At 53.9% G+C, this 27,855-nt stretch overlaps 1 protein-coding gene across 4 annotated transcripts in view; it reads right to left on the bottom strand.

The window, feature by feature from the left end:
* Positions 1-20,910, bottom strand: part of SMOC2 (SPARC related modular calcium binding 2) — a 158,808-nt gene extending 137,898 nt beyond the window's left edge. For all 4 annotated transcript variants that reach the window (XM_057740128.1, XM_057740127.1, XM_057740126.1 and 1 more), the window contains exon 1: positions 20,643-20,910. In XM_057740128.1, the coding sequence (XP_057596111.1) occupies positions 20,643-20,726 (84 nt within the window). In that variant the 5' untranslated portion in view covers positions 20,727-20,910. The remainder of the gene's footprint in view (positions 1-20,642) is intronic.
* Between the last annotated feature and the right edge of the window lie 6,945 nt (positions 20,911-27,855).

The raw sequence follows: 27,855 nt of genomic DNA on the forward strand, positions 1-27,855 counted from the left end.
TCCGCCTGCCAATGCAGGGGACACAGGTTCGATCGCTGCTCCGGGAAGATCCCACATGCCGCGGAACAACTAAGCCTGTGCGCCACAACTATTGAGCCTGCATTTTAGAGCCCGTGAGCCACAACTATTGAGCCCATGTGCTGCAACTACTGAAGCCCACGCGCCTAGAGCCTGTGCTCCGCAACAAGAGAAGCCACGGCAACGAGGAGCCCGCGCACCACAACGAAGAGTAGCCCCCACTCACCGCAACCAAAGAAAGCCTGCACACAGCAAAAAAAGACCCAACACAGCCAACTAAATAAATAAATTAATTAATTAAAAAAAAATGAAAAAAAGTAAATAAAATAAAATCTAATTTGGCAAAGGGCTTATACTGTTACTCGCAAACCAAGATGCCCAAAGGCAGTATCACTGTGATGTGGAAACTTCCATGCAGACGCACAGCAGACAGGGCTTCCCTGAACAGCCCACACCCCGCATCCAAGGTGTGAGTCTGCAGCCCACCCTGCAACGTGCGTCACACACCTTTAAGGTCTTTAAGGATTATTTGTAAAGGTGGAAATCACAGTATTCCTACAAAATGAAACAGATACAGCAGAATGTGTATATGATGAACTCTCAGCATCTCACATTTGGTATTTTCTCCTTTTAGATGTTTTGGTAAAAATTATCCCAGAAATGCCTCAAATGGCAATGGAGGAGAAAATCCAGGCTTCTCGCCAGTTTTCAGGGTCTTGGCATCTGTGGCCTTAGATGCAACAACTATGGCTTCATTAAGAAATAAAAGGTCAGAGAAACACTTCATCCAATACTGGAAGAGAAATATCTTTCAAAATGTGGCTATCCCTGTTTAACATAGAAGAGTCGCGTCACAGGTGGCCAAGTTTAAAATGGGATTTTTTTTGAAACAATAAACGATGCAGATATGGCAAAATAGGAAAATAGGTTAATTGGCAGGTCTTTTCTCGTGAAAAAGGAAAGATGTCATACGTCTTGAACACTTTCTATGAGACCAATGTAATTCGCTGGTTCTGAACCTTTGGTGCCCTTAGAGATCATTGGAGATTCTGCTTTAAAAAAGCAGGTCTCCATCCTGCAGATCTTGACTCGGGACCAAGAGTGGGTGCAAATCCACATTTTTACGCAGCCCAGGAGGTGGTTCTGATGGACGTCAGCCTTGACTCACACCACGAGAAATTCCACACTAAATCACACACACGATCACTTAGAAAGGCCAACTCTGAGAAAATGAATATGCTTAAAATTCCGTATGTATTTCCTATGAACAGATCAAACTCAGAGAAAATTATTGTTTCTAATTTAGTTCTCCAGCCCAAAGACAAGGGAAAAAGACAAAAGCACAATTACACTGAATGAACTGGAAATTTCCATCCAATCTTCTTGAAGAGATGAGAAAGCGTTTCTAATGAGACGGCAAATTGGGAATCCTGGCCACACCCGTGTGTGGCGAACGCGCTTTGTCTTTGAAATGCCATCTGCAGTGACCAGCTAAGTCGCTAGGAACCAAACGCTCTGCTTATTTTCACCACAAAGGCATGCGATTTGGCTTTCGGTACCAGCCTGAATTTGCACGGTGCTCTGAATGGCTGGTTTTGATTTCAGGACACCATTTACAAATAGAAAGGTTTAGAAAATCGCTTCTGTATTCAGATCCTGACCCTCAGAATCCGACTGCTCCTCTGTGCTCAACCAACCAAATCGTCATGTTTATATAAACTAGTGACCCGGGATCTGCTTACAAAACACGCTCAATTACCCCTCGCAAAACCCGCCTGCTGTCAGTTTTGCCAAACTTGCCTCACTGGGGAATGCACTGCTCTGGGACTTCTGAGAGAATAAGGCAGGGAGTCGGCAAAGGAAAACCCTGGAAGACACGGCTCTTATCTTGGAATAAAGATCCTCTTACCAGTCAGGGCCACAGAAGAGCCGGCCCGCAATTAAGGAAAGGAAGCCTGGCCTCCAGGAGGCCTGGGGGGTGCCCTGCCCCCGCCCCGGTCCAGGAGCAGCAGAGCCAGGGCACAGGAACGGCAGGCCCACCCAGGAAGGGCAGCCAGACGCACCTCGTGCAGTTAGCGCAAAACACTGACTTACAAGGTGTGGTTGTTGCAGTTGTCTGTGACTATGGCTTCCTTCTGAGACACAAGAAAGCAGAATTATCAATAAAACGGCTTGACCTGTTAAAATATTAACATGGCACTTCAGAAACATTTAGCCTGTGATGCAGAAACGCGTTTTGCAGTCAGAAAACTTCATAACACGCATCGACACAGTGATTTTTGGGGGGCTTCCTTCCCTGTGAGACCTTGGCTCCCAGAATGACAGCAGGACCCACAGAGCCCAGGCCTGGGACACAGAAACCCTAGAGCTTTTCATTCATTTGCCTGGAGACAAACACCATGACTACACCAGGCATTTTGTCTCCAGCTTCGCATTCTGTTCAGTGCAATCGATACTGATTCGAGGGGTGTCTCAGTTAAGCCAGGAGTGTCGGCACCTGCACACCTACCAGCGCCCTGCAGGGGCTTCCGGGACGACTACTGACGAAACGTGTCCATTACACAAAAAACATACTTAGTGGTGCTTCCTCAGAAACACAGACGTGTTTACAACTCTTTGCTGTATTCGTTATATACAGAGTAAACCCTTTCACATAACAGGTGTTACACTGAATTTAAGAAAATTCTAAGTAAGAATACTCCCATGCTCCGCAGATCAAAAGGAAAAGCACCCTCGGTCCACAGGAAAGGTCCGAGTAAGCTCAGGAGGGCGTCTGAGGGTAAAACCGCTGTTCACAGCTGTGCTGAGTTGGTCCGCCTCCACGAGACACACGTGGACACGACGGAAGTTCTGTCTGCTTTGAAGGTTTGGCTCAGGACCAGAGGCTGCAGCCGCAGGGGGCTGTGGGAGCCTCGCCCTCACAGGGCAGGTGCGCCCACATCCAGGGGTGAAAGGTCCACCCTCTGGACACACAGCGTGTGCGCAGGACCCGAGAAACGTGTTTTCTCCTCGAGACTTGGGTTCCCTGACTCCGACTGAGGAAACAGACCTCCTGGTCCAGGGATCCAGCAGGTGGTGACCTGGCCACGGTCACGTCCACCTTCCATCCAATGCTGCCCGGGAGCCCTTTTAGCTCTTCCCCCACCAACACCACAGGCCCCGATTCAGCCCAGGCCACAGGCTTCGGGCGGCACCGCTCTCTCCCGAGCACCCCGACTTCACCTCATTTCATATCAGGCTCCATAAAACTTGTCATTTGAACAAAGAACTTCACAGTGAGAAAAGAGTGTGGGTTTTGAAGCTCACAAAGCCACGAGGTCCCTGGTCCACCAGCAGCCGAGGGACCCTCTGCTGAGGCCGCACTGACCGCAAACCCCCCTTCAGCCGACAGCCCAGCAGCATCTGAGCCTTGACAACTGGAGGATGTCTCTCCACGGGGAGCCCAGAACTTCCGGGGGACTCAGAAGCGTCCAGAGCTTAAGAGCAAGCCGGTCTTAGGTCTGGAACCAAAGGAATTTTTTTAAAAAGACTCCAGAAAGTGAGAGCTGCCGGATTGATGCCTGCTTTTTCCTGAGTAAAGAGTATATAAACCCACAGGGAAATTCATGTTTTATTAAAAAAAGAAAAGAATGAGTGTGTTGAAGCTTTGGCAAAAAAAAAAATCTTACTTTTTCAGATTAAATGAAGCAGCAAGACACTGGCAAGCTGATCGGTTCCCTTCCCGTGATGGGCGTGGCCAGTGCTGAGAAATGCACTGATGGGGGGGTATCTCCCAGAAGTAAGCAGCCCACCCTTCAGGGCAGGCTCTCCTGTGGCCCGGGGAGCCCTCGCCCCCCTCAGAACACCGGTGCCTCAGCCCATCCACGTGACCACGGCACCCCCGGCATCCTGCTGACCCGACCGCAGGACGGCGGCTGGTCCGTCTGGGCCCCTGAAGGACTTCAGGCTTCTGGGGAGCTTATCTGGAACTGCGCTCTCTGGAACGTTTATGCTCTTTATTCTTTTCCCAAATGATTTTCTTTAACACAACGTTATCCCAGAGACACCTCTTCTGTCATGGCAGGATGAAGGTGACCAGTTCAGTCTTGAGGGAAATCTGATCAATATGTAACAGCCTGGTACACACTGGATATGGGAGATGTCCAGGCTGGTCTACCTGTGGCTTGTGGGGACATGGTACCAGTGGTATCTGACACCTGGGTTTCTGAACCTTAGGTGGAGAGAGCAGGTTAGAAAACGATGGGAACGGGATACTCAGGAAACCGATTACGTCTGAGCCACGCGCGTGCCCCTCATCCCCGAGTGCTCGTCTCCTTCTTGGAGAACCTGCCTGTGGCTCCACAGTGACAGCAGCACGTCCGCGTGGCCCTGCATGGCGGCCCCGCGGGCGGGTGTTGGATGTCTGACAGTCACTTGTCTAGGAAGGCACTGCGGCAGGGCCAGCCTCCACAGCCGTCATCAGCGTGGAAGCAGATTTTAAATCCCAGGGGCAGACGGATGCCAATCGCAGCTCCGTGCGGCTGGCCCCACTGCGCGGAACCTCCCTCCCCCCACGCGTGCCACCCTCCGGGGGATGCCCTCTGAGCACACGCCCCGGGGCCCGCCTGGCCCTCTGCGTGTCCTGAGGTCATCTGAGAGGTGTCAGGAGAGCGAGAGATTCCCAGGGGGCTGCTTCCCCTGAGCGCAGCGTGTTATCCAGAGGACCTTCATCCTCTCCCCCCGCCCAGACAGCTCACTTCTTCACCAAACTTCCCTCCCTCTGGGGCCACATTCCTTCCCCAGGTCCTCACCTTCCTTCACATCCTGGTATCAACGCCTCCCACCACGCACAGGCATCCAATGGAGAAATGAAACTACCCGATTTTAGTAACCTCTCGAACCACTCCACGTCATGGCTTTTCCCTTTAGACATGAGGGATCACGCTGCCTGCGGCTAGGATGCAGAACGGTCGACAGCGGCCCTCCACCACTGACCCCGTCTCATCCTGCTGAGAGCTGCCGACTTCCTCAGCTTTGACTGTGGCGTCTTCCCAGCTAACGCGTCCACTGACGAAAATGCGATTAGCCTTCAGGTAACACAGGTGGGAAAGGGGGTGTGTGACTCAACATGGTGCAGATCACTTCCCCCCACATTTTGCTATTTTCTACTTTCTGGTGTGGGTCCGCGGTTCTGGTATTTTAAGGGCAAAGGACCTGAGACCTCGGTGGGCGGGGAGGACCGTGGTAAACCCCCCAACAGCACAAGGACCCAAAGAAACACGGAACCTTCGCGCTAGACAGCTTGTCCGTATCCCACGTAACTTACAGCGGGTACCTGTAATGTACAGGTAACTCACAGCACGGTCATTTGAATCTGGCCGCTGTGGGAGTATCAGTTTCTCCTACGTCCCCATCACCCACCTGGCCCTCTTCCAAGGGTACGTCCTGCTCTGGGTCCCCCACCGAGGCACGTGGCACCACAGGTGAGTGGAGAAGACGACCAGCGAGCACCTGAGCCCCGGTCACGCCCGCGCTGGCGGCCCTTCGGCCGAGCCCTTTCCGCCCATGTCCTCTGAGCCCGCCGCCACTCCTCCTCCCTTCTGGGCCTGGGGGGCACTGCAGTCGGTCATCAGAGCCCTGCTGGAAGGCACCAAAGGGAGACACCAATCGCGCGTGTCCAGCACCGTGGCTGGACGGCGCAGACGAGGCCTGGGCCACGAGGGACCCACTGGGAAGGGGTACAGGGACCACCCCCGAGCAGAGAGCTTGGTGAGCCCCCAAAACCTCAAACCACGGCCCTCTGGGCGGGGCCTGGGGCAGAGAAGGCTGCACCTCGCGGGGAGAGGACCATTCAATACCCAGACACCAGCAGGTCCACGGCTCATCGCAAAGCCAAGCTTCTCCGAGGACACCCTGTTGTAGGTCTGTCAGCACGAACTTCATCACACTTCAGCGCACTGGGTCCCTCCATTACCCAAGAAGCAGGCGACCCTGACGGGCTCTGGGGACCCGCGTCCCTCAGGCAACAGAGAAGTGCCTACAGTTAAGGCGGGAAATCAGGAGATGAGTGGGTGGGGCAGGGCACAGCTCAGGCCTCCTGGTCGACTGGACAAGGACTGCCGTAGGGGATCGTCTGCAAGGGAAGCCGAGTGGAGGGGACAGAGAGAAGGGGTGGGTGTGGCCAGTGAGACCACCTTCCTTCCTGAAGAACGGACACGTCACCTCCATGCCCATCACGTCCTGGACCTGCAACATCACAGCGTCAAGGAACAGCACCTGAAACGCAGCAGGACGGCCTGAGCACCCTATAGACACACGAAAGTCGGCGTCGTTGGGGTGGGGGGCATCTTTCCAGCACCTCTGCCTCACTTCCCATTAGGTGCGTCTATTATTTGCTGATTTACCAAATTTAATGATGAGAACTGTAGGTCTGCACGTAAGGATGGATCTAAAACAGCGTTAAAAACACAGATTCTATTGCATTAAAGGTGCCGCCACAGCAAAGATTTTACTTAACATCCAAAATGCTTTCAACTGCACTGAAACCGCACACCAGGTTCTTACTAAATCTCAAAAGGAAGCATCAGAGACTCAACACAACGGCCAAATGAGAAGCCACCAGATTAAACCTTAGTCTGCTTCCAGTGACGGGCAGACACCTCAAAGTTATCCTGCTTTTACACCTCGTCTTGAGGTCTTCCCTTAAACGTGCTCAGGATCTTACAAGAGGTTCTCTTGACATTCACAGTGGGCTCACCACAACCCGGGGATGAGGTTAGGTTTTCCTCATCCTTTCAACCACACACCACGTGAGGCGTCTTGGGGACACACGCAGGGCTCGCAGAGTCGGAACCAGGGTCCAAGCGCTCCTCCAGTCCCTCCTCACAACCACCAGGGCACAGGGCGCTCACTACTTTGTCACGTGGCCAATGTTTAAGCCAAAGAAAAGCCACAATGATGCTCACGCTATTTTGCAACTTTAATTTTCAACAGTCGTGTCTTTGTCTGTTACATGTTTCCAATAAAATCAGTTCTTTATAATAATGAATGTAAGACACCAGGAAGATTTAGACGCTGAAATCATTTTTGTTAAAATCTGGCATTAAATTTCACCTTAAACATGCAGCCAGCAGAGGCAGGTGGCAGCAACTGGGTGAAGCTGGGTCCCAACACGGGGGCTGCACACCTGGCTGTCCCCAGCCACCCAGGGGCTCGGGTTTCTCCTTATAAAATGAAGACACGGATGAACAGATCCTCCCTTCTAACTCCCCGCTCTCCTGAGAAGGAGACCGCGTCACTTCTTCCTAAGCAACTGCGTGGGGGACTGGAGTTTAGGGACTGATTTCATTTGAGGAGCCCTAGGGGTCCCCACTGCAGGCGTTTCAAGCACACACTGCGTGCGTGTAGCCTTGTAAGTCTGAGGCACGTTGAGTGCACCTGAGAAAATCTGTGCTATCAGTTAATCAGAGTACATTTTATCTTATTTACAATTAATTAAAAGGTATCTTCAAAGAGTCTCTAAAGAGTTCAAACTCTCAGGGAAACATGGATCAGTCAAGATAATAAAAGCCAAACACCTGCTATTTGAAGGCTCCGTGTGACTCAGAGACCAGGAAGCAAAAGGACGGGGAGGGACACCCAGGGAAACCCCCACCCTGACTCAGGGCTGCCCCCGCCAGGACACCCCGAGGCCTTCCCCACGCAGCAAGCACCTCCTCCACCCAGGGCCCAGCCGGAGTCCCAGCGCCCACAGCCCTGCCCGGGCTCTGCCGACACATGCCGAATTCCAAGAACGCATCTTCTAAGGATCCGTGTGAGAAACGTTCCCTGAGGACACCACAGCAAGCCTCCTGCCCGTGACCCAGATTCCTCGTCCGAGCACCCGGAGGACTTGGTGACGTCCCTGGAGAGAGTCTGCAAACACTCCCTGGCCAGCCAGGCGCAAGCCTTTGGGCTGAGTGCCTCACTCACAGGACCTGAGCTGAGAGCATCTTCCCACCTGATCCCTCGTGCCGCGAGCTTTCTCGGCCCAGGCGGCCAGTTCGGAGACCCTGCGCACATCACGCAGTCATCTGTGTCGCGAGTTCCTCACCTGCAAACTAACTGAGCACCCACTGCAGGGAGACCGTGCGGGACGGCAGTCAACCCGGGGCGGGCGGCGGTCACTGTGAACGGGGTCCCGGACAGGGGAAGCATCACCTCCATCCTGATTCCCACGGCACCAGCCACGGCAGCCGGGGCCCTGCACCAGCTCCCGAAGTGAAGCTGCTACATCTTGCTCATCTCCGAGCTACACCCAACAAATCGGCTCTCAGTTATAAAATGAGAAGGACAATAATAATATTCGAAACCAAAGGCTCCAGCTTTCTGCTCCTGCACGCGGAGCTGGCATGCGGACGGACCCTAGATGAGCAAGGCTTCCTGGGCGGGGGGGGGCTGGCGTTTGTAGAGAGCGGGGCCCGCAAGGACGCAGGCTCACCGCGGGCGGCGGGCGAGGCCACGGCAGGAGCAGCAGGTGGTGCCTGCACCCTGAGAAGAGCTGGCGGGCGGTGGGCTCCTGGAGGGGCTGGTCCAGCCCAGGGCCTCGCCTCCCTCCCGGGAGCCAGACTCTCTGCCGGAGCCACAGAGGGGCCGGGTGACCCGGTCAGCCCGGGTCACCCGCGAGGGGATGGAAGAAGACCGTCCGTCTTCCGCAGCACAGGAGGCTCACCCAACCCTCCACGAGCCGCAACCAGAGTGTTGGCCCCAGAGCCCCAGACCCCCAGGATGGCTGGGCACTGCGAGCCCACTGCCCCCGGGAGGCCGGCTAAGTCCTCCTGCAGTGACCACTCGTCATCTCTGAGGACCAGAGATGGGGCCGCAGTGAGGCGTCCTCCTGCACCAGAGCCCGACGGCCTTGTCTTTGCACCACACCTGCCAGATTTCATCAACACGAGGTCCCTCCAGTCTTTCTGGAACAAGTCCTAGAGGCCTGAGTCGTCCTAAATTCCACATCTGAGTGGATCCCGTGATGGGACTTACGGCGTCCACCCAGAGGACAGCAAACCCAAGGCGAGACAGGCAGCATCAGCTAAAATTAGAGACCAAACAGAACAGGGATGCTCTTCTGAGACTGAAGGGAAGAGGAGGAGAAAGGACCAAAGCTTCTGGAAAAGCCAGTGCCTTCCCTCTGCCAGGCCTATGTCCAGACGGAGTCCCAGCAGGACCCCAAGGGGATTCGGGCTCGGGGAGGAGAGGCCAGGCTGCCAACCCACCTGACCCCCCAGGGCTCCCCGAGGCGGCTGGGAGACGTGTCCTCGGCCATCGCAGTGTTGTGAGAGGATGGTTTCAACCACACGCGCGAGGCTGGAATCCAGCATCCCGCATCTCTGTGGTGTCTCTGGGTCACTTTATAATTCGCAGGCAAACACAGGGTGTGAGCCACTGTCGTCCAGTGAGTCCCACAGGAGGGCCACTGTCACTGCCTGCCACAGGCCCAGCCTCCAGGCTCACCCAGGACACGGCTCCCTGGAAAGACAGGCCGTGGAGGTGGTGGCCACACAGCAGCTGCGGTTGCTCTGAGGTTTTGGTTCCTGGGATCCAGTTAACCCAAAGCCGCACGTGTTTTGCTCCAAGTGTTTAAGCATCGCTCCCACCCGACACCCCTGCGTAAGAGCCCTGGGTTACGACAGCTCACGAGTGGGGCTGAGTGACTGGGGAATGTCTCAGGAGGCCGAGGCCATCCAGGCTGGGCACTGCTCTTCCAAGTTCTGTTTCGTTTGCCCAAATGGAAAACTTCCAGCATGACATGGAAAAATAACCAACTCACATTCATGTGTGTAAACCTGCCCCTGGTCAGATCTTCTCACAATTCCTGTTGCCTCAGTTTTACTTTTACTTCCCTGAGCACACCTCTCACAGGCGGCAATATGAAGACAATGGTCCTGAACGTGACCTCGTGATGACCTCCCTGCCTGGTCCCCACGTGGACCGTTAAGCCCCCTCTGCTTCTCACCAGCTCCTGCCGCGCCCTCCCCTCCCAGGGGACCTAATCTCTGCTCCTCTCCCAGGAAACTCATCCTTCCCTCCCATCAACTGTACCTGTTGTCCCCAAATCCCCAAGCACTGTCCTGAAAACGTGATGAGGCGTCTCTCCCATCTCACTTTGACCTGCAAAACAGGCTGCCAGGCTCCGCTGCAAATTCAAACGAGGCCAATCCAACAAGTCAGAGCGAGGGAGGATGTCACCAGGAGGGACCACGGCCACCACCCTCAGTCCATCCACCCGGTGGGACAGCCATCGGACCTCCCGGTGCTGACAGGCTCTCGGCACCGCGGCTCCTCCTCAGGGGACACTGCCGCCTGTCACAGAGTTCGCTGTGTACATCTTTCACATTTTAGGGAAAACTCACATACGAGCCCCAAGTCAGCTGCCCCAGCCCCATCCAAGGTGGGGGTGGAGGAGAGAACATGGCCTTGCAGTGGAGGGAGGCGGCAGGAGAGCAGAAAAGGCTGAGGGTCCTCCCCCGAGCTCCACGGCTGCACCACCAGCCTCACCTCTGCTCCGCCACCCTAGGAGGCTCCCCTTGGCTGCCCAGCCCACCTCCCCAGGGCCCTTCGCGCTCCCCCCACCCCCTGCATCCTTCTAGGGACGCTAATGAGGTGGGTGCCTGCCCCCCAGGCCCTCAGGGCTCCGCTGAGAGCCGCCTCCTGGGCCACATTTCCGACAGGGACATCTGGGCGCTGGCCCAACCCCTGCCCACTGCTGTGTCTCCTGGAAAAAAGGATGTGTGATGCTGGCCCGGGACCTGTGTGCCAGGGACCAGCACCCAGCTGAGAGGCCAGGTGCATCACTCCTCCAAGCGCATCCAGACACAGCCGAGCGCTGAGGATGCTTTTATTTACACACTTCACGGGCGCTTGTTTACCTTTCCTCCACCAAAGCCCCTCCGCTCCCCGGGACACGCGTTCAGGGAATGGCAGAAGCAATCCGAGGCAGCGCCGGGCTGCAGGGCGAGTCCGTCACCCGCCCCCCGGGGCCATCCTCGGGCACAGCTGGGTGCCCCACCCCCCCAACCGCCTCCTCTGCTCTGCCTTGGGACGTCCACGTCCTAAGAGCTTGGATCTCACTGCTGCCCACGCACAGAGGGCTGCTGTGAGTGCGCAGCGGAGCCGGGAAACACAGAAAGTATTAAAGAAGAAAAAGTGAAAAACACCAAAATATGTGAAAAAAAAAAACAGTCTGGTTAGAATCTGGCTTTGAGTCAAGTTCTGGGTGAATTCAGTATCTTCTCAGACCTTTCCGTTCCCTGAGCCCCAGCCCTCCGGCCTCTGCGTCCTCCCTGCCCTGACCAGGGGCCCGGGCTCCCCGGCGCGGGCAGGCGCGTCCCGGCCGGGGCCCTGCGGCCGCGGCCACGCAGGGCGGGTCCCCGCGCGGGGGGGAGGCCAGCTGGGGGCGGCCGCGCCCCACGGGCCGCGAGGGCAGAAAGCCCAAGGGCCAGAGCCAGGCGGGACGGAGCGGGACGCACAGAAGGAAAAGACAGAGCGGGGCAGGGGCAGAGGGCGGCCTCTACCTCTCCCCCAGCTCTGGGCCAGAGCCGGGCCAGGGCGGAAAGGGCCAGGCCGCGGTCCCCAGCCCGGGGCGGGCGGCCGCCGACGCCCCCGGGGAGGCAGGCCTGCGGGGCGCCCTCCCGGCCCGAGGCCCGCGCCCTCGCCCTCCGGGCACAGCACCCCCGCCCCGGACCCTCCCGACCTCAGCGCGGGGGACACGCGGGCCGCCAGCCCCTCGGGGTCCAACTCAGGGGCAGGCCCGCGCGCCCGGGCTGTGCCGTCGGGGGCGGCGGGGCCACGTCGGGCGTCCGGGCCCCCACCCCCTCCTCCCCCCCCACGCCCTCTGCGCTCCCCTCGCCCCCTCCCCCCAGCCCCCCGCATCCCCGCTTCCCCGCATCCCCCCGTCCCCCACCCCCTCCTCCCCCCCGCGGCCCCCCGCCCCCACGCCCTCTGCGCTCCCCCCGCCCCCTCCCCCCAGCCCCCCGCATCCCCGCTCCCCCGCATCCCCCCGTCCCCCACCCCCTCCTCGCCCCCGCGGCCCCCCGCCCCCACGCCCTCTGCGCTCCCCCCGCCCCCTCCCCCCAGCCGCCCGCATCCCCCCCCGCCCCCCCCCCCGACGGAGCGGGCTGCTCGCGCGCGCCCCCGTGTGGCCGGCGCGGGGCCCGCCGCGCCCGCAGCAGGAGGAGGCGCGTCCCCGGCGCCGCGCCCGCGCTTGCGGCCCGGCGTGGGCGCGTGCCGGCGGAGAGACGGGGCTTCGGGCCGCCGCCCGGGGGATGCCCGCCGGGGAGGGGCGGTCCGGCCCTGGCCGCCGCCCCGGAAGGCACAGCTCCGAAGCGCGAGGCCGCCTCAGCGCCCGGGCCGGGGCGGCGGTCCGCGCGGTCCCCCTGCTGCGGGGTCAAGGTCGGCGGGCGGAGAGCGCTCAGGCCGGGCCGGGGCCGCGCGTCGTGGGCGCGGCGCGGCCCGGGTCCCCGCGGCCGGTCCAGCTCCCTCCTCCGCGGGGCGTCAGAGTGAGCGCCGCGGCGCGGGGACCTGGGGCCCGCGTCCGTGTCGGGTGACGCCCGAGGCGCGCATCTTGGGGGTCGCGGCGCGTGTGCCCACGTCCCCTGCGCAGGTCTGCCGGCGCGGGGGGTCCCCGCCGCGGACGGAAGCGGCCCCGGGTCTCCTCTGCTGGGGGGGCGTCCCGGCCCCTCCCTCGGCGCCCCAGGCCAGCCCGCTTACGGGAAGGGGGAGGGGCGCTTCCCTGGCGGATGTCCCAGTCTGCCGGGGGGGTCAGCGTGCAAATCCAGCTTTCACAGGAACAACGGATAAAACACCCCTTTGTGTTCAAAACAACAAGGAAGGGAGGAAGGGGGGAAACTGGCTTCACGGACTCTCAGATGCAGAAAGTGACTTGGGCCAGGGGGCCAGCCACACGCCAGGGTCATCGGGCAAGGTCGTGCTCCTCTGTTGAGATCCTGCATCTGGTCCTGCGGGCGCGACAAAGGCTGTGGGGCCCACCGGAGCTCAGAACAGAGCTTGGTTCAGAAAGCGGTGGGGAGGCCGTGGGGCCTGCGGGGAGGCCTTACACAAGAGGGTGGGGCCGCGGGAGCAGGTGGACTCGTGGGCGCTCTGATGTCCTAACGCACCTGGTCCTCAGAGCCCTCCCAACACCGGAAGACAGGACCGAGCCTGGGAGGAAAGGGTTGGGACAGGAAGGTATGGAAGAGCCGTGGAAGGGCGTGTGGCCCTCAAAGACCTAGGGATCTTCTTTAAATACCTAAATGAATGGCCCAGGGAGAGCAGATGATGTGAACTGTTGATTCATCAGTAGATGACAGTTTTAAAGATTATGTGATTCTCAGCCTGCATTAAAAGCAAGGTCACCCGGTACCCAGGTCCAAGGAGAACCCTCCTGATGACAGATTTCATTCCATAGTCAACCGCATTCCTGCACCAGAATTTTGCATTCTCTCTCTTTTTAATGTTTAAAACTTTCCATGCATCTGTTTACTCAAGACAGAGTTCTCCCCGGCCTAGACTTTCCGTGGCGAAGGCCCTGATGCCATGGTCCGTTTGGCCCCACAGGAGAAAGGGACCTTCCTCTTCCTCCTCCTCTGACACAAGCACATCCAGTGCAGGAGCCAGGGGGGCCTTGGCCGGCAGCTCCCGTCCCTCTGGTACAGCCGGCCTGGCCTTGAGAGCAGAGTCCCGACCAGTGGTGGACACGACGGGACCGTCTGTCCCTGACTCGGCCCCTTCACTGTGAAGAAGGTAGTAGTCCCTTAAGACAGGTGCAGTAGGCACTGAAGTGGCTGATCTCTGAGAAGGTGTGCGGGAAGCCTCACGTGTATCTCCCGCTGTGTAAAGCTGATGGCAGGTCACAGAAAGGGCGCCAGGGACACACTACCCAGAACCCTGACCCCAAAACTGGCCATGAAATTCCCAAATGCCACCCATCGGCTGTCTTAACCCTGCAGCCACCACAAAACCACAGGACAGTCACGTCTGTCTTTCAAAGGTCAGTTTTTTTAATTAATTTTCAATGTACTATATTTTTTTAAATCCTGACGACACAGACCCAAGTCTTCTGCAGAGTGAATTAATAGACAGCTGCAAAGAAACAGACGGTGCAAAGAAACAGACGGTGCTAGACACCTGCACTCAGATATCCTGAGTTGTTTTTAAAATAAGCATGAACAGAATTTATGATTTATTTTGTACTTTTCACCCCATACTTAACAGCAGTTCTTATCAATGGGGTGACGGTATCTTACGTGAACATGACGTGTGATGGAAGGAAGGACACCACAGTGACACTGCGGAAGGGACCCAGGGCGGCTCTGTGATGTTTCTTTGGCTTTGTATGTTTTTCTCAGTGTTATAAGAAAAATTATGGTAGAGCAAGAAAATGCAGTCATGTGGATGGAGTTCACGTGAAGAGAGATTCACGGGTGCCCGAGGGACTTGTGTTAGTAACCAGAAACGTTACCCAGACACCAGGAGGAACAGGCACGTCTGCACTAGGTTCTTCTGAGCATGAAGATGGGCCCCTAACGTGGTCAGATATGAGCAGAGAAAGGGAGAAAAGCAATTACGTGTAAAAACCTCAACACTGGGGTTCAGTTGTGAGTGACAACACCTCACGTACTCAGTTGTCATGACATCACACTGGTCAGCCACACATCTCACCGTGGCAACCACGCATCTCACCGTCCTCCACTGAAAAGGTGCCCTAAGAAGTTAACATACCTGTCTGCCCACTCGGCAATGTACTTTCCGTCATAGCTCAGGGTGATAAAACACATCTCTCGTCCACTTTTCATTGGAACAGAGACGTGTGGCTCCCCGGCAGGAGGGAGGGGTCCGCTGCCAGCAGCCGTCAGCACCACGTCGGATCCGATAAGAGCCAGTGCCACCTGCTTCCCAGGCCCCGAGCCCCCCCCTCACGAGCACCGACCCTGCTCCAAGCACCAGAGCGCTGTGACCTGGCCTAGGGAAGGGTCTGTCTTTTTCAGTCCACGGCGGGCTGATAGGGGATAGACCTGACCAGGGTAGGCAGAGCCACGGGAAATCAGATTTTTTTCATCCCAAGAAGGAAATCACGTGTCTGCAACGCTCTCATCTCGTAGGGAGGCTGGACCCACGTGCTCCTGGAGCTTCGATTATACTGAACAGAGTCAAAGATAAATAAAATAAAATAAAAAAATAAAAAAACCCACTTTGGGCAAAGTCAAGCCATAGACGAGAGCATTTTGGAGCCAACAAAGTGATGAACTTGTTCTTTCAGCCGTGACTGAGATCCAGCACACTCGAGGACATCCCCAACGACACGGGCCTCGTGGAGCCTGCCGTATCCAGTCCTGGAGTGTTCTCGGCCAGGCGTCAAACACACCACAGCGGACTGTGTCCATCTAAACTTGTCGTGCGTTCTGGGACTTCATTATTATTGGAAGACTCCTTGCCAGCAACCTCAGATGGTAAGAGCTGGCTTACCACCCCCCAACAAAAAAATTTAAAAAATAAATCTGCCGTAGGTGTGGGCCTGCTGATGGAGGGGGTCAGTCACACGATGCTGGGGGGGGAGCGACGGCAGTGGCCCACCCGCCGCCATGAGCTGGCCACCAGCGCAGAGCGCGGCAGAGGGACAGCTACAGGTGCTTTTAGGGGAAAGAGTATGGGGGGAGGAACTAGGAAGCCTCTCCTGGGATCTCAGCGAGTGCTGAAACAGAAATAGTAACTTTAATGGGCATAGGAGAAGCAAAGAGAATTCACTGTAATTTGGGCATAAGAGAGAAAGAAAAAAGATGACCAGGAAGCTAAGTAAAAAGGGGGAAGATACATATGGAAGGCATGAAACGTTCTCTTACTATATTGACGCCGCACCTTCCCTTGAATGCCGGCTTGGTTGGTCGATACCCCATTATAGCAGACATAAGAAAGACCTGAATCTCATTACAGTGTTAGGAGTCCTCCTGGGAGCGCCTTCATGCTGAAAATTCTAATTAAATCTGGACACAGAGTACAAGTTTCCATTTATAATTTCTTGTTTTTCCATCCTGACAACATACATGTAAGTGACCGTTTTACTGGATTCTATTTATTTGTGTTTTATTACAAATCTTTGCTCTTTGATTTTCAGCCTGGGACTACAAAACCACATAACATGCCTATGGTACCACTTTTAGAATAACTTCTTCTCAGCCCCTATGAAACTAGGGTTTCATTTTCTGAAACCTTTCCTCTCTTGGGCTTCAGTTAAATAGTCAATGTATTAAGAGTTATTCAAACTCTAGAGATATACAGATATTAATGACGGAATCTTGTCCCAACACCAAAACCATCAGTTGGGGAAACGGAAGGGTGACCGTTGTAGTTTTCTACAAATGAACTCAGAAAATTATTTCTTAATTTTTCTTCTCTCATTCCAAAATCCACCTAGAAATTCATCACTCTAAGTCTATGACTTGTGTATAGATTCGAAAATATAAAATGTTACCCTTGCCCTCTAGCCCGGAGTCCCACTGCTCATCTTAATGACAGTCATTCTAAAATCCTAGCCTCTCGTGAAGCCTTATTTTGATATAGAATTACTTAGAAATCTGCTCTGTTCTGAACCGTTGCAACCTGTGTTGCTTACATCAATGCCCATTTACTGTGCAATCGTGTTATAGCCTGAAGCTGCTTACAGTTTTATTTACGGTCTTGATTTCAAATCAACATTAAAGTGACTCCTCCAGATGTTTGGGTTTTTAGTCGCTGTGTAAATGGGCTTCTAGGTTGGAAAATGTTGATGATGTTTAGTTTCCTTTTCCTTAACCACCTCCGTGGTCCGTCTTCTGCTGATGAACGAAACGCAGCCTTCCCAGAGCAGCAGATGTACTCAGAGTACTCGCGACGGGGGAAGAGAAAAACCATCATCCCTCCCTGAGAGCCTCAGCAGCGAGCGCGACCCGCGTCGAGCAGGACGGTCCACGTTCGCCCTGGAACGGGAGGGGCGCTTCTGACGCCCACATCCCGGCATCATCACCTTTAGAGCCTCTCGTGCCCATAAGGACACATTTTCACATGTATATGTGAGCAAATCGGGCCTTTCCACCTCCTTCTTAATCTTTCAAAGCAAACAGATCCACACAGGGGTGGAAACCAGCCACGTCAACTCTGTCGGTACACGTCCCCCTGACCGACGCGACCTGAGCCCTCCCCGCGTGCTGGAGGCCAGCCAGGCCAGGAGGGCAGAGGCAGGGCCGAGCTGGACATCCTCTCAGGTGCCCCAGCAGACGGTGCAGGGAAGCCCTCCCCCAGCCCGGGAAGAAAACAACCCCGGGTTGAATTTGGAAGCATCTGGCAGGGCCTCTGGAATACAGATACGGCAGAGCCGTGCTGGTTGGGCTGCTGGGAGGTCAAAAAGAAAACACACACAAAGTGCCCTTGGAGTGACGACAGCTCAGGTCGTGGACAGGAGCCGGGGGCGCGTCCTCACGGGTGGCCAGAAGCCACGTGAGGAGGGAGGCCATTGGCCTCTGCGGTCTAAGCGTCGGCAGAATTCCTCTCCGGCAGCTCTCACATCAATCTACCAGCTCTCCCAAATGCTCTGGGAAAGGGGTCACAGGGAATAGTGTGCCTCACGTCCTGGAAGTAAACACCCAGGCCTGTCAAAATCCATCTAACTGCACCTAGGCCAGCAGAGCTGTGACCATCTTTGAGGACCATCACGACGTGGAAGCAGATGACTTAGACTGGAAGTTATCCCCTCGTCTCAGCCACAAGCAGAGGTTTTTTAAAAAGTCAACCATTCTCATGAAAAATGGACATGATATGGCCTTAGAAGAAGGAAGAAAGAGATGGGGATCCAGACTAGGGCACGTTAGATACACTTCCCAGCACCACCTGTCGACTGGGAGCAACACGGAGCCCGTGGACGAGCAGGCGATTCTGCAGACCCCCAGAAAGTCCTAGGAACACACACACAGGGGCCATTTCTGAAGAACGACTTTGGTGGGAAAAAAAAGGTAATTATCAAGCAAAGCGGATTCTCTTCGTCTCGAACACCAAGTAGCAGAGGTGACCACACCCACTGACGCACTCTGACAACACTGTCCCCCAAACAAAGACCACTCGGTGCAGGGAGAGGAAGACAGAGGCGTCCTCCAGGGAGCCTGGCGACAAGCTTCTAACCCCCAGAGGGGGTGCGTCTTCCTGCTTCCACGTGAGAAGCAAGGGTGGCACAGAAGGGGCCCAGCAGGCGCGTCTTCTCACGCACCCATCCAGGCCGACACCGTCCCCCTCAGCAAAGCTCAGACTCACCCAGAGTCAAGCGCCCTGCTCTGCACACACACCCCCGACAGACACACCACCGTGAGGCCAGTGTCCCCACCCCGGAATGACACAGCCACCTGTGAAGACCACAACATCAGGACCAGTGGCATGGCTGCCATCAGAAATAAGGCCAATTACAGAACAGATGTACCGGGGACGTACACTGAAAGGCTGATCTGTAATCCTGGCAACGAGGGTATGGCTTTATCCTCACTTTACAGATAAGAACCCTGGAGATTAAGAAAGCTAAGTAACCTGCCTAGGGTCACACATCTAGAAGACTCCTAGGGGTCACTCCCAGTCTCCCAGGGACGGGCCCTGTCTCTCTGATTTATTAAAGATCAGATGTAAATCTTGCAGAGAGAAGGCCTTTCCTCTGGAAACAAGAGATCCTCAAATACTGGAAAGCCATCTGACAAGAGATGAGCACCACAGGAAACTCAGCAGCCCTGACATCCCCTCAGGCCCATCAGCCAACTTCTTGATGTCCTAGATGCTGCGGGCGTGGGGGAGTAGGGGAGAGTTTGCCAAAATACATTGCAACTTTCAGAGTCTTTTGGGTGCCAAAGCAGCATAGCATTTTATTTCCACAAGTAGTTTTAAGGCAAAAAGTTTCCTCGCAAAGTACAGTCAAGGGGGGTGGTATTGCAACACGGGTACCATCAGCTTCCGCACAGGAATCCCACCTGAAGCTGGCATCACTGCCACCCAGGAAATGCTGAGAGCAGCCCTGGGAAGGCAAAGGACGAGAGGCTTAAAGTAAAGGCTTCACTAAAAAGAGTGGAGGGGAGAAAAGAAGAGAGAAGAAAAGCTTCAGAAGGTTCAGTTGTTCCCATAACGAACACCCTATTCTGCTCTCCCACCCGGGGACCAGCAGACCCCGCAGGCTCCCTGAGGGCCTCAGCCAGGCGACCTGCACTTCAGGCACCTTCAGAAAACCTGTGGCCACCGTAGACAGCCTGCTGCTTCAGCTCTGGAAGAAGTGTGGGGCCTCATTCTGAGACTTGGTCTCAGTTTTTCCGCGGCCTTGGTTGCGTTCTAGGGGCGTCTGTTTACACGCTCGCCTGTCTAGGCGCACGTGTGTGTACAGATGGACAGGCACACGGGCACACACAGCAAGTCTTGTTCCACAGCCCCTCTGCAGAGATAAAGCCTCTGCACGCAGCGCTGAGCGTGTGAAAACCTCCTTCAAGCTCAGTTAGCAGTTTCTAATCTCCAAGTCATTTGTGAGACACAAGGCAGGACCCAGGGCTGCCCCAGAAGAATTTTAGGTATGAATCGTGAACTCTAACTTCTTCCCCCCTGGTACTACTAGAAAAGAAAGAAAAAAAAAAGAGGCTCCGGGGACTGCTCGAGCTTTGCTGAAAAGCAGAACCCGACCACAGCCCATCTCTCCCGGCAGTATTTTCCATACAATAAACGCCTTCAGGACGAGTCCCTGGCCACCTAAAAGCATCTCCCCACCAGAGGTGTTCGCTCTCCCTTCGTGTTTTCTCAAGCACTTGTTCAAAAACACATTTAAGTGGAATGTTTTCGTTTCTGCAGATTGCATTAATTATGGGTTTGCGAAAACGGCAAACCCACGAGGTCCGCCCGAGCCGGGGGCTGGGACACCCGGGCCCGGCCGGCGGCCGGCGGCTTGGCTGGGCCCCCGCGCGGAGCTCCGCGCTTGGCACCGCGCGCCGGGCGGCCGGGCCTCGCCGGGAAGTCGCCGCGGAGAAAGCACAGCCCGCCGCGGCCGGCGGGGTGACCCCGGCCCGGGGGCCCCGGGGGCGGCGAGCGCAGGACGCGGAGCTCCCGGCGCCTCCAACCGCTGCCCGCTTAGAGGAAGGGAAACCGGCGTTCGCTTGTCAGGCCACCGCCGCTCCTGAGTTCGCGCGGGGGGTCTCCGGGAGACTTGCGCGGCCCACCAGCAGGGCCCCCTCGCCCGGCGGCCGCGCGCCCGGAGCCAAGCCCGGGACGCAGCGGGCCGGGTGGGCGCCGAGGCCCCGCGGGGCTGCCCGGGCGGCGCCCTCGCCCCCAGGCCCGGTTTCCGCGCGCGGCCCTGCGCCGCTGACCCCCGTGAGCGGCGCGGCGCGGGCCCCGCGATGGCAGCCCCTGGCCGTCCACCCGCGGCGGGGGCACCCGGGCGGCCCCGAGCGCGCGCGCCGCGGACCCGCCCGGGCCCCACCTGCTCCGGCCGCGCGGGCGTGACCTCCCCGAGGGTCACCTGCTGCCCGCGCCTGGGCGCTTCGGCCGGAGGGGACGGCGTGGACGCGGGCGGGGGTCCCCGGGCGGGGGTCGGCACGGCGCGCCGCCAGGTCCCCGCTGCCGGGACTCACCGTGAGCGCCGAGAACTTCTGCGCGGGCGCCGGCGGGAGCAGCCCCGCCAGCAGCGGCAGCCAGCAGAGCCGCGGGAGCAGCATGGTGAGCGCGCGCGGGGCCGGGCGCTCTCGGCCCCGGGGGGCGCGGGCGGCACACGGAGGGGCTGCTCGGGGTCCTCTTCCCCAGCGCTCCGGGCGGCCCGGACTCGACCAGCTGCCCTCCCGGCACCCAGCGGTCCTCCGCGCTCTCTGCGGCTTCCCTGGCGGCTGTCAAATAGCTCCAGAGCTTCCCGGATCCTCCTCCCGCCCGCCGGCCCGCCCGCCTCCCTCCCTCCCTCCCCCCAGCCCCACCTCCTGCGCCCGCCGCTGCGCCCCGCTCGCTGGGCTCCGACGCCCGCGTGGCCGAGGGGCCGCCCCGCGCGCGATCTGCAGGAGCAGGCGATGGAGGGGGACCACGGGCCGCGCTGCGGCCTGCGGTGCTGCCTGTGCGTGCCTCCTTCCCTGCACGCGTGCACACGCGCACAAATGCACACACACGCGTGCACACGCCAACGCGCGCGCGCGCCCGCTCTGGGAGAGCTCCCGGCACGACCAGAAGATGCGCTTCACCCTCTCCCCATCCCAGGGCCCTGACCCGGTCCCCGCAAGACCGGCCCCGCTGTGCGGTTCACCCCCAGAGATATCGCGAAGCCGAGGTCAGTCCCCAGCCATCCCTGGGTCTCCCGGAACTCTGGGCTCTAAGGCCACCGTGTCCAGCCCGGAATGTCGCCTCTCAGATTTGCCGATTGCTTAGCTGGCTCTCCAGTAAGGGCAGCTGTCAGCACGACACCCAGCACCGTCCAGAATGTTTAAGGAGGGGGCGCACCTATGGCATCTTCACTCAGGTGAATCCACTTGGGGGCTTTTGGGGGAACCTAAAGATCTGGAGTCTGACTTGCACACAGCAGTGACCTGGGGCAGGTGTGGCTGGCGGGAATGTGGCTGCTCTTAAAGCATTTCAGGTGTTTATGAAGCGAGTCCAGGGGCTGCAGAGGCTGCAGACTCCTCGGTGGAGACGAGTGGGAAACCAAGAGAATGTGCACGCCCAGACTCTGGACAGTATCCACTGCAGACGGCATTGCTGAAATAGTTTCTCCTTGGCTTAGGACTTTACAGGAAAAAGCCCTCATTCTAGCTCACACAGAAAACCAAAGGAGTGAAGATTTTCTAGAACAATGCTTCAATTGACTTGCCGGGGTGCTGAGAAAAAGAACAAAACAGAAAATCCAAATCCGATTTTTAATCCCATGTTTAATAGGCAGCTTTGACAATGCGTTGGGGGGTGGGCAGGGCTGTATCCGCAGATTCTGGGCCTGGCTGTTGAGACAAAGGCTGGGCTGTTCCAGCCACCAGTGAGGAGGTAGAAGTCTTGGTATTTTAGGAGGAAAGTGACAGACATAGGGCCATGGAAAGATGGGGAAGAAATGTATCTCCTCTTGAAAGAGGGCTGCTCTGTGAATTCTCATTCAAATTCCAGGGCCAGAAAATCTATTAAGTATTTAAACACATTCCTCCTGGCTTGAGGGCTCAGAAGGAAATTATAATAAAACTGGGGACTGCTCTTGGGTCCGAGAAACAGGTGAGCAGAGCAGCTGCAGATGGTTAAGTAACTAAGGAATGCTATTAGGAAACGTTAATAAAAATCGAGGTAAGAATACAAAGTAAATACTGCATACCGCTAATTCTAAGATCATCCAAAGAGGAAAATTTGCACTGAAAGCTGACCTGAATTCTCTAAAAGCATCTGCTGCTAAAAATCTTGTTTTTACTTTCTGCTTTATTGAGAGGACTACAAGCCGATAGCTGAAATGTTTGTTTGCTGTTGTGCACTCTCCTACAGACGTCAAAAGATGGAAAACGTGTTCGTTCATTCAGCCTCACAACCTCAAGATGAGGAACGAGAGCAAAAGAGAGCAAACGTCTCAAGCAGATGGCGTGAGCAACGAAGGCGGGACCAGAGCCCAGAGGCCCAAACTTGCAGTTCTGGCTTTTCTACTGCACCTCCTCTGGGGGGGGCGGGGGGCAGAAGAAACCCCCCTTGGCTCTCTAGCCTTTTATTCAAGAATCTCAACATCTCTCTCACGTACCCACCACAGAATCCAGAAAGATAAATGAAATGTGTTGTCCGAGAATCTGTCGGATGGGGCAGACATTTGACAACCAGAGGTTCTCACAGGGTCCTGAAGGCCAAGTGCTAGTTTCTAAGAGAAGCTGGAAGTACAGTTGGGAGACGAGCACTTTCCATTTTTAAGGAGAAAAATAATACATTTATTAAAAACACTGGGAAATAGTTATGTCTGTCTGTCATTCTTACGTCTCCAAGAAAGTTATTCCTGGCACGGATGCCCCATGGGTGCTGTGTTAGGAAGAATACTTTCCTGCAGTTCAAAATTAAGACAGGAAATAATCAGCCCAGTGGTTTCCAAACAGTCCCTGTCGGACGGCCGTGGCTGCGGAGGCGTTCCCTTCCCTCGGAAACGTGAGGATGCGGCCACTCTGAGCTGTGGATTATGGATCCAGAATTTAAATTTCTGTCACTGATGAACCTTAATATAAAGAGGAACTAGTGACCCGCTACTCCAGCCATCCTCACGCTTCTGAACTGAGTTTCCCTCTTAAGCCATTAGCAAAATGCTGCATAAGGCACACCGGCTTAATTTTTTATTTATTTTACTATGCTAAAACTGCAAAAGGAGTTTTTTCTTGTTGTAGGCGTGATATAATTTAATGATTATTTCTGGGTAATTCGTGTTTGGCCAGAAACTTTTTGTCCGCTCATTTTCCCACCTCAGTAGGCAAAGCATAAGATCTTTAACCAAATGTCCCTGCTGATCTGGTGTGCCCCAAAACTCACCCGGGAGGGGTCACCCTGAGGGTCCGCTGAGCGGGTGTGAGCGAGCCCTGGCCAGTGTGTGCGCCCTGGACGCCACCCACCCAGCAATCGCCGTCAATCACGGATTCCTAGTTTCTTCTTCGCCCCTTCAGCCGGGCGGCCTGTGTCTTCCCTTCACGTCCTCTTCAGCCCAGGACCCTCACCTCCGTCCTGGGCCTTTAGCCCAAGCCCCCAACTCCAGAAACCTGAGCAGCCAGGAAACCTGTCACAGACAGCCAGAGCTAACTGTGGTCTGACACAATTGGACAGCGCTGGGTGAGCTGGCCTTCACCATGGCCATGAGACTAGGCCAGCGGGACGGGTTCTGTTAAGGCACAGACTGGGTGGGCCCTTACCCTGACCCAAGCCTCTTGCCCCCACCTGTAGACATTTAAGTAACAGACAACTTGAATGTGTCCCTGTTCTCACTAAAATCACGTGGACAGATTCCTTCTGACGTCTCGCGATGCCTCATGACAACACTTTTCAGGCACTTTATGGAAATTTTTAAGAGATTGGAATTTGCTGGATGTTTGATACAAGTCATCTAATTGACTCGATAGAAACTCTGCAAAGCCCTTATTTTACAGATGATGCACATAAGGCTGTGGAGATCACAGGTCCCGCCCAGATTTACAGGAGCAGTGAGTGGCGGGCGCAAGACCCTGACCCGGCTTTGACCCCACAGCCCCGGATCTTTCCTCCACACCGTCCACACCTTCAAGCAGCGGACGCGCCATCGCCGCCTTGCGCTGCTTTGCCTGCTGCTTCAGAGCCACCACCAAACAAGTCATAAAAGCACTTTGCAGTTGTTTCTGATTTATTGGTGACGCTTCTATCCCACTTGCAGTGCTTTCCAAGGTAAGTTTGACGTTTTCAAAGAAAGCTCTGTTTTGCAAAGCCAGACACAAAATAGCTACTTTTATGGTGAGACTGTTCCTTCTGAAGTTGAGAGGACACAACTGCATCATTCTGAAAGGACGTATTTCTGCTGCCAGAGACAAACCCCGGCTAAGGAACCAACCTTCCATCTGGTCAAGCATGGCGCTGCGGTCAGGAGGCAGTCTGTTTGTATCCGGAACATCCAGAAGCTATCCTTGCCTTTCCATTCATGAAGCCACGCTTACTAGTATATGAAACCTGTAGGATGTAACAGTTACAGAGGTGAAGTAATGATAACGTAAAGACCCCATCACTACCAAGACTAATGATGGCAGCAGTGGAGAGACGCAGCCAAACTCCTCCTAACTCAGACGACCTAAACTACCTTCGGAGTCTCCCTCCTTATTAACCACAATGCAGGCATCTTTTCCTCCTTTCTTTATGTGAGACCTACCTCTAGGGGGAAGGAAAAAGTTTTTAAATGGCAACAGAAAAGCGACTTGCCAGGAATACCGCATGGCCTGCGGACCACACAGATGTGAGTTATACTGACAGAAAGCAGTGTAAGAAGATACTCCAATAAAGAAACCTTTCAATTACCTTCAGCAGCCCCTCCCCCTTCCCTAGCCTCGTGCACATGCCAGGCTAGCATTCCATTAAAACCCTCCTCTCCCCCAGCCTAAGCCAAATATTAAAATACGGCCACTGAAAGTTAGCAGAAGGAAGGCAGTAACGTAGACAGAGTAGAAATCAATGAAATAGAAACAAAAAAGACCACAGAAAAGATTGACGAAATTAAGAGCTGGTTCTTTGAAAAGATAAATTACACTGACACACCTTTAGCTAGACCCACAAAGAAGAAAGGAGAGAGGACTCAAATAAATAAAATCAGAAATAAAAAAAACAAGTTACAACTGATACCATAGAAATACAGAGGGTCATAAGAGATTCCTATGAGCAATTATACACCAAATCGGACAACCCACAAGAAATGGATAGATTCCGTGAAACATACAGCCTACAAAAGCTGAATCATGAAGAAACAGAAAATCTTACTAGCAAGGAAATTAAATCAGTAATTAAAAACTTCCCAACAAACAAAAGTCCAGAACCAGCTGGCTTCATTGATGAATTCTACCAAATGTTCAAAGAAGAATTAATACCAAACCTCATCAAACTCTTCCAAAAAATAGAATGAGGGGAACAATTCCAAACTCATTTTTTCAGGCTGGCATCATCCTGATATGAAACCAGACAATGACATCACCAGGAAAGAAAAGTACAGGCCAATATCCCTGACGAACATAGATGTAAAATCCAAAACAAAATATTAGCAAACCTAACTCAACAATACTTTAAAAGGATCGTACACCATGATCAAGTGGGATTTATTCCAGGGATGCAAGGATGGTTTGACATCCATTAATCAATCAACATAATACACCATTTTAGCAAAAAGAAGGGTAAAAATTATATGATCATCTCAACAGATGCAGAGAATGCTTTGACAAAGTGCAACAGCCATTTATGATGAAAACTCTCGACAGTGCAGGTATAGAGGGAACACACCTCCACACAATAGGGGTCGTAAGTGGCAAGCCTACAGCTAACATCACACTCAGTAGTGAGAAACTGAAAGTTTTCCCTCTAAGATCAAGAACAAGACAGGATGTCTACTCCTCTTACCACTTTTATTCAACACAGTGCTGGCAGTCTTAGCCACAGTAATTGAGCAAGAAAAAGAAATAAAAGCCACCCAAATTGGAAAGGAAGAAGTAAAATTGTCACTATTTGCAGATGACATAATATTATATATAGAAAATCCTAAAGATTCCATCAAAAAACTGTTAGAACTAATGAATGAGTTCAGTAAAGTTGCAGAATACAAAATCAATACACAAAAACCTGTTGCATTTCTTTACACTAATAACAAACTATCGGAAATAGAAATTAAGAAAACATTCCCATTACAATTTTATCAAAAAGAACAAAATACCTACACATAAATTTAACCAAGGAGGTAAAAGATCTGTATGTTGAAAACAAGACATTAATGAAAGAAATTGAAGAAGACACACATAAATGGAAAGATATTTTATGCTCATTGATTGGAAGAATTAATAGTATTAAAAAGTCCATACTATCCAACGCAGTGTACAGATTCAATGCAATCCCTATCAAAATTCCAATGGTATTTTTCACAAAAATAGAACAATTCTAAAATCTGCACAGACCCACAAAAGACCCCAAACAGCCAAAGCAAGTTTGAGAAAGAACAAAGCTGAAGGCATCATACGCCTTGATTTCAAATTATGTTACAAACCTATAGGAATTAAAACAGTATGATATCACATTAAAACAGACACATAGATCAATGGAACAGAATGAAGAGCCCAGAAATAAACCTAAGCATATATTGTCAATTAATTTACAGAAAGGATCTAAGAATACACAGTGGGGAAAGGACTGTCTCTTCAACAAATGGGTGCTGGGAAAACTGGACAGTTACATGCAGAAAAATGACTCTGGCCCCTGGTCTTACACCATACACCAAAATTAACTCAAAATAGATTAAAGACTTGAAGGTAAAACCTGAAACCATAAACCTCCTTGAATAAAATATAGATGGTAAACTGCTTGACATCAGTCTTGGTGATGAGATGTTCAACTTAAGAAAGTATGCATCATCAGTTTCACAGGAGACACCTCTCTCTCTCTCTCTCTCTCTCTCTCTCTCTCTCTCTCTCTCTCTCTCTCTCGTATGTGTATATACAAACTATTTCCATGGAAACACATCTTGATTTACTAGGAGACAATGGAAACTTGACTATTTGGATTGAATCTATTATCTAGAAGGAAGTTCAAGATACCAAAAAAATCTGCTTTAATCAGATGATGCAACTAATATTACAATCTCTTAAACATCAGCTTAGTGTTTAGTTACGGGAGTTTATAAGTGCTTGAGCTTCTGAAGGACATCATTTGGAACGCTGGCCAGCATGGAAGAATGGCTGAAACAATCTAGCCAAACAAGAGTCCTCAAATTTTACTTTTTTGTTTATTATTTAGTGTTGGTGATGGGGATCTTGAGAGGCATTTTTTAGTCCTTTATTTGTAGAAGTGTTTCCTCATTTTAAGAATTTATCAGGTTATTTTATAACTCTTCAGTATTTTTTTACATTTCTAATTTATTTTCCAACTATAAAATGGTAGAATATAGAAAACACGATCAATAGGAAGCATGCAGTTATTTTTTCTACCACTACAAAAGGAGAAAACGCTTCTGATTAAGTCACGACACAACACATTCTTACAAGTGGTTTAGGGTCCATCTCCATCAGAGATGCCAAAGTGTAGGAAATCGGGTGTCTGCTCTGCTGCTGGAACAATGGTGAGAGCTAATTATGGGCTTGTTTTATATTTTTGGTCAAAATAGGA

The sequence above is a fragment of the Hippopotamus amphibius genome, chromosome 6, assembly GCF_030028045.1.
Source record: "Hippopotamus amphibius kiboko isolate mHipAmp2 chromosome 6, mHipAmp2.hap2, whole genome shotgun sequence".
NCBI lineage: Eukaryota > Metazoa > Chordata > Mammalia > Artiodactyla > Hippopotamidae > Hippopotamus > Hippopotamus amphibius.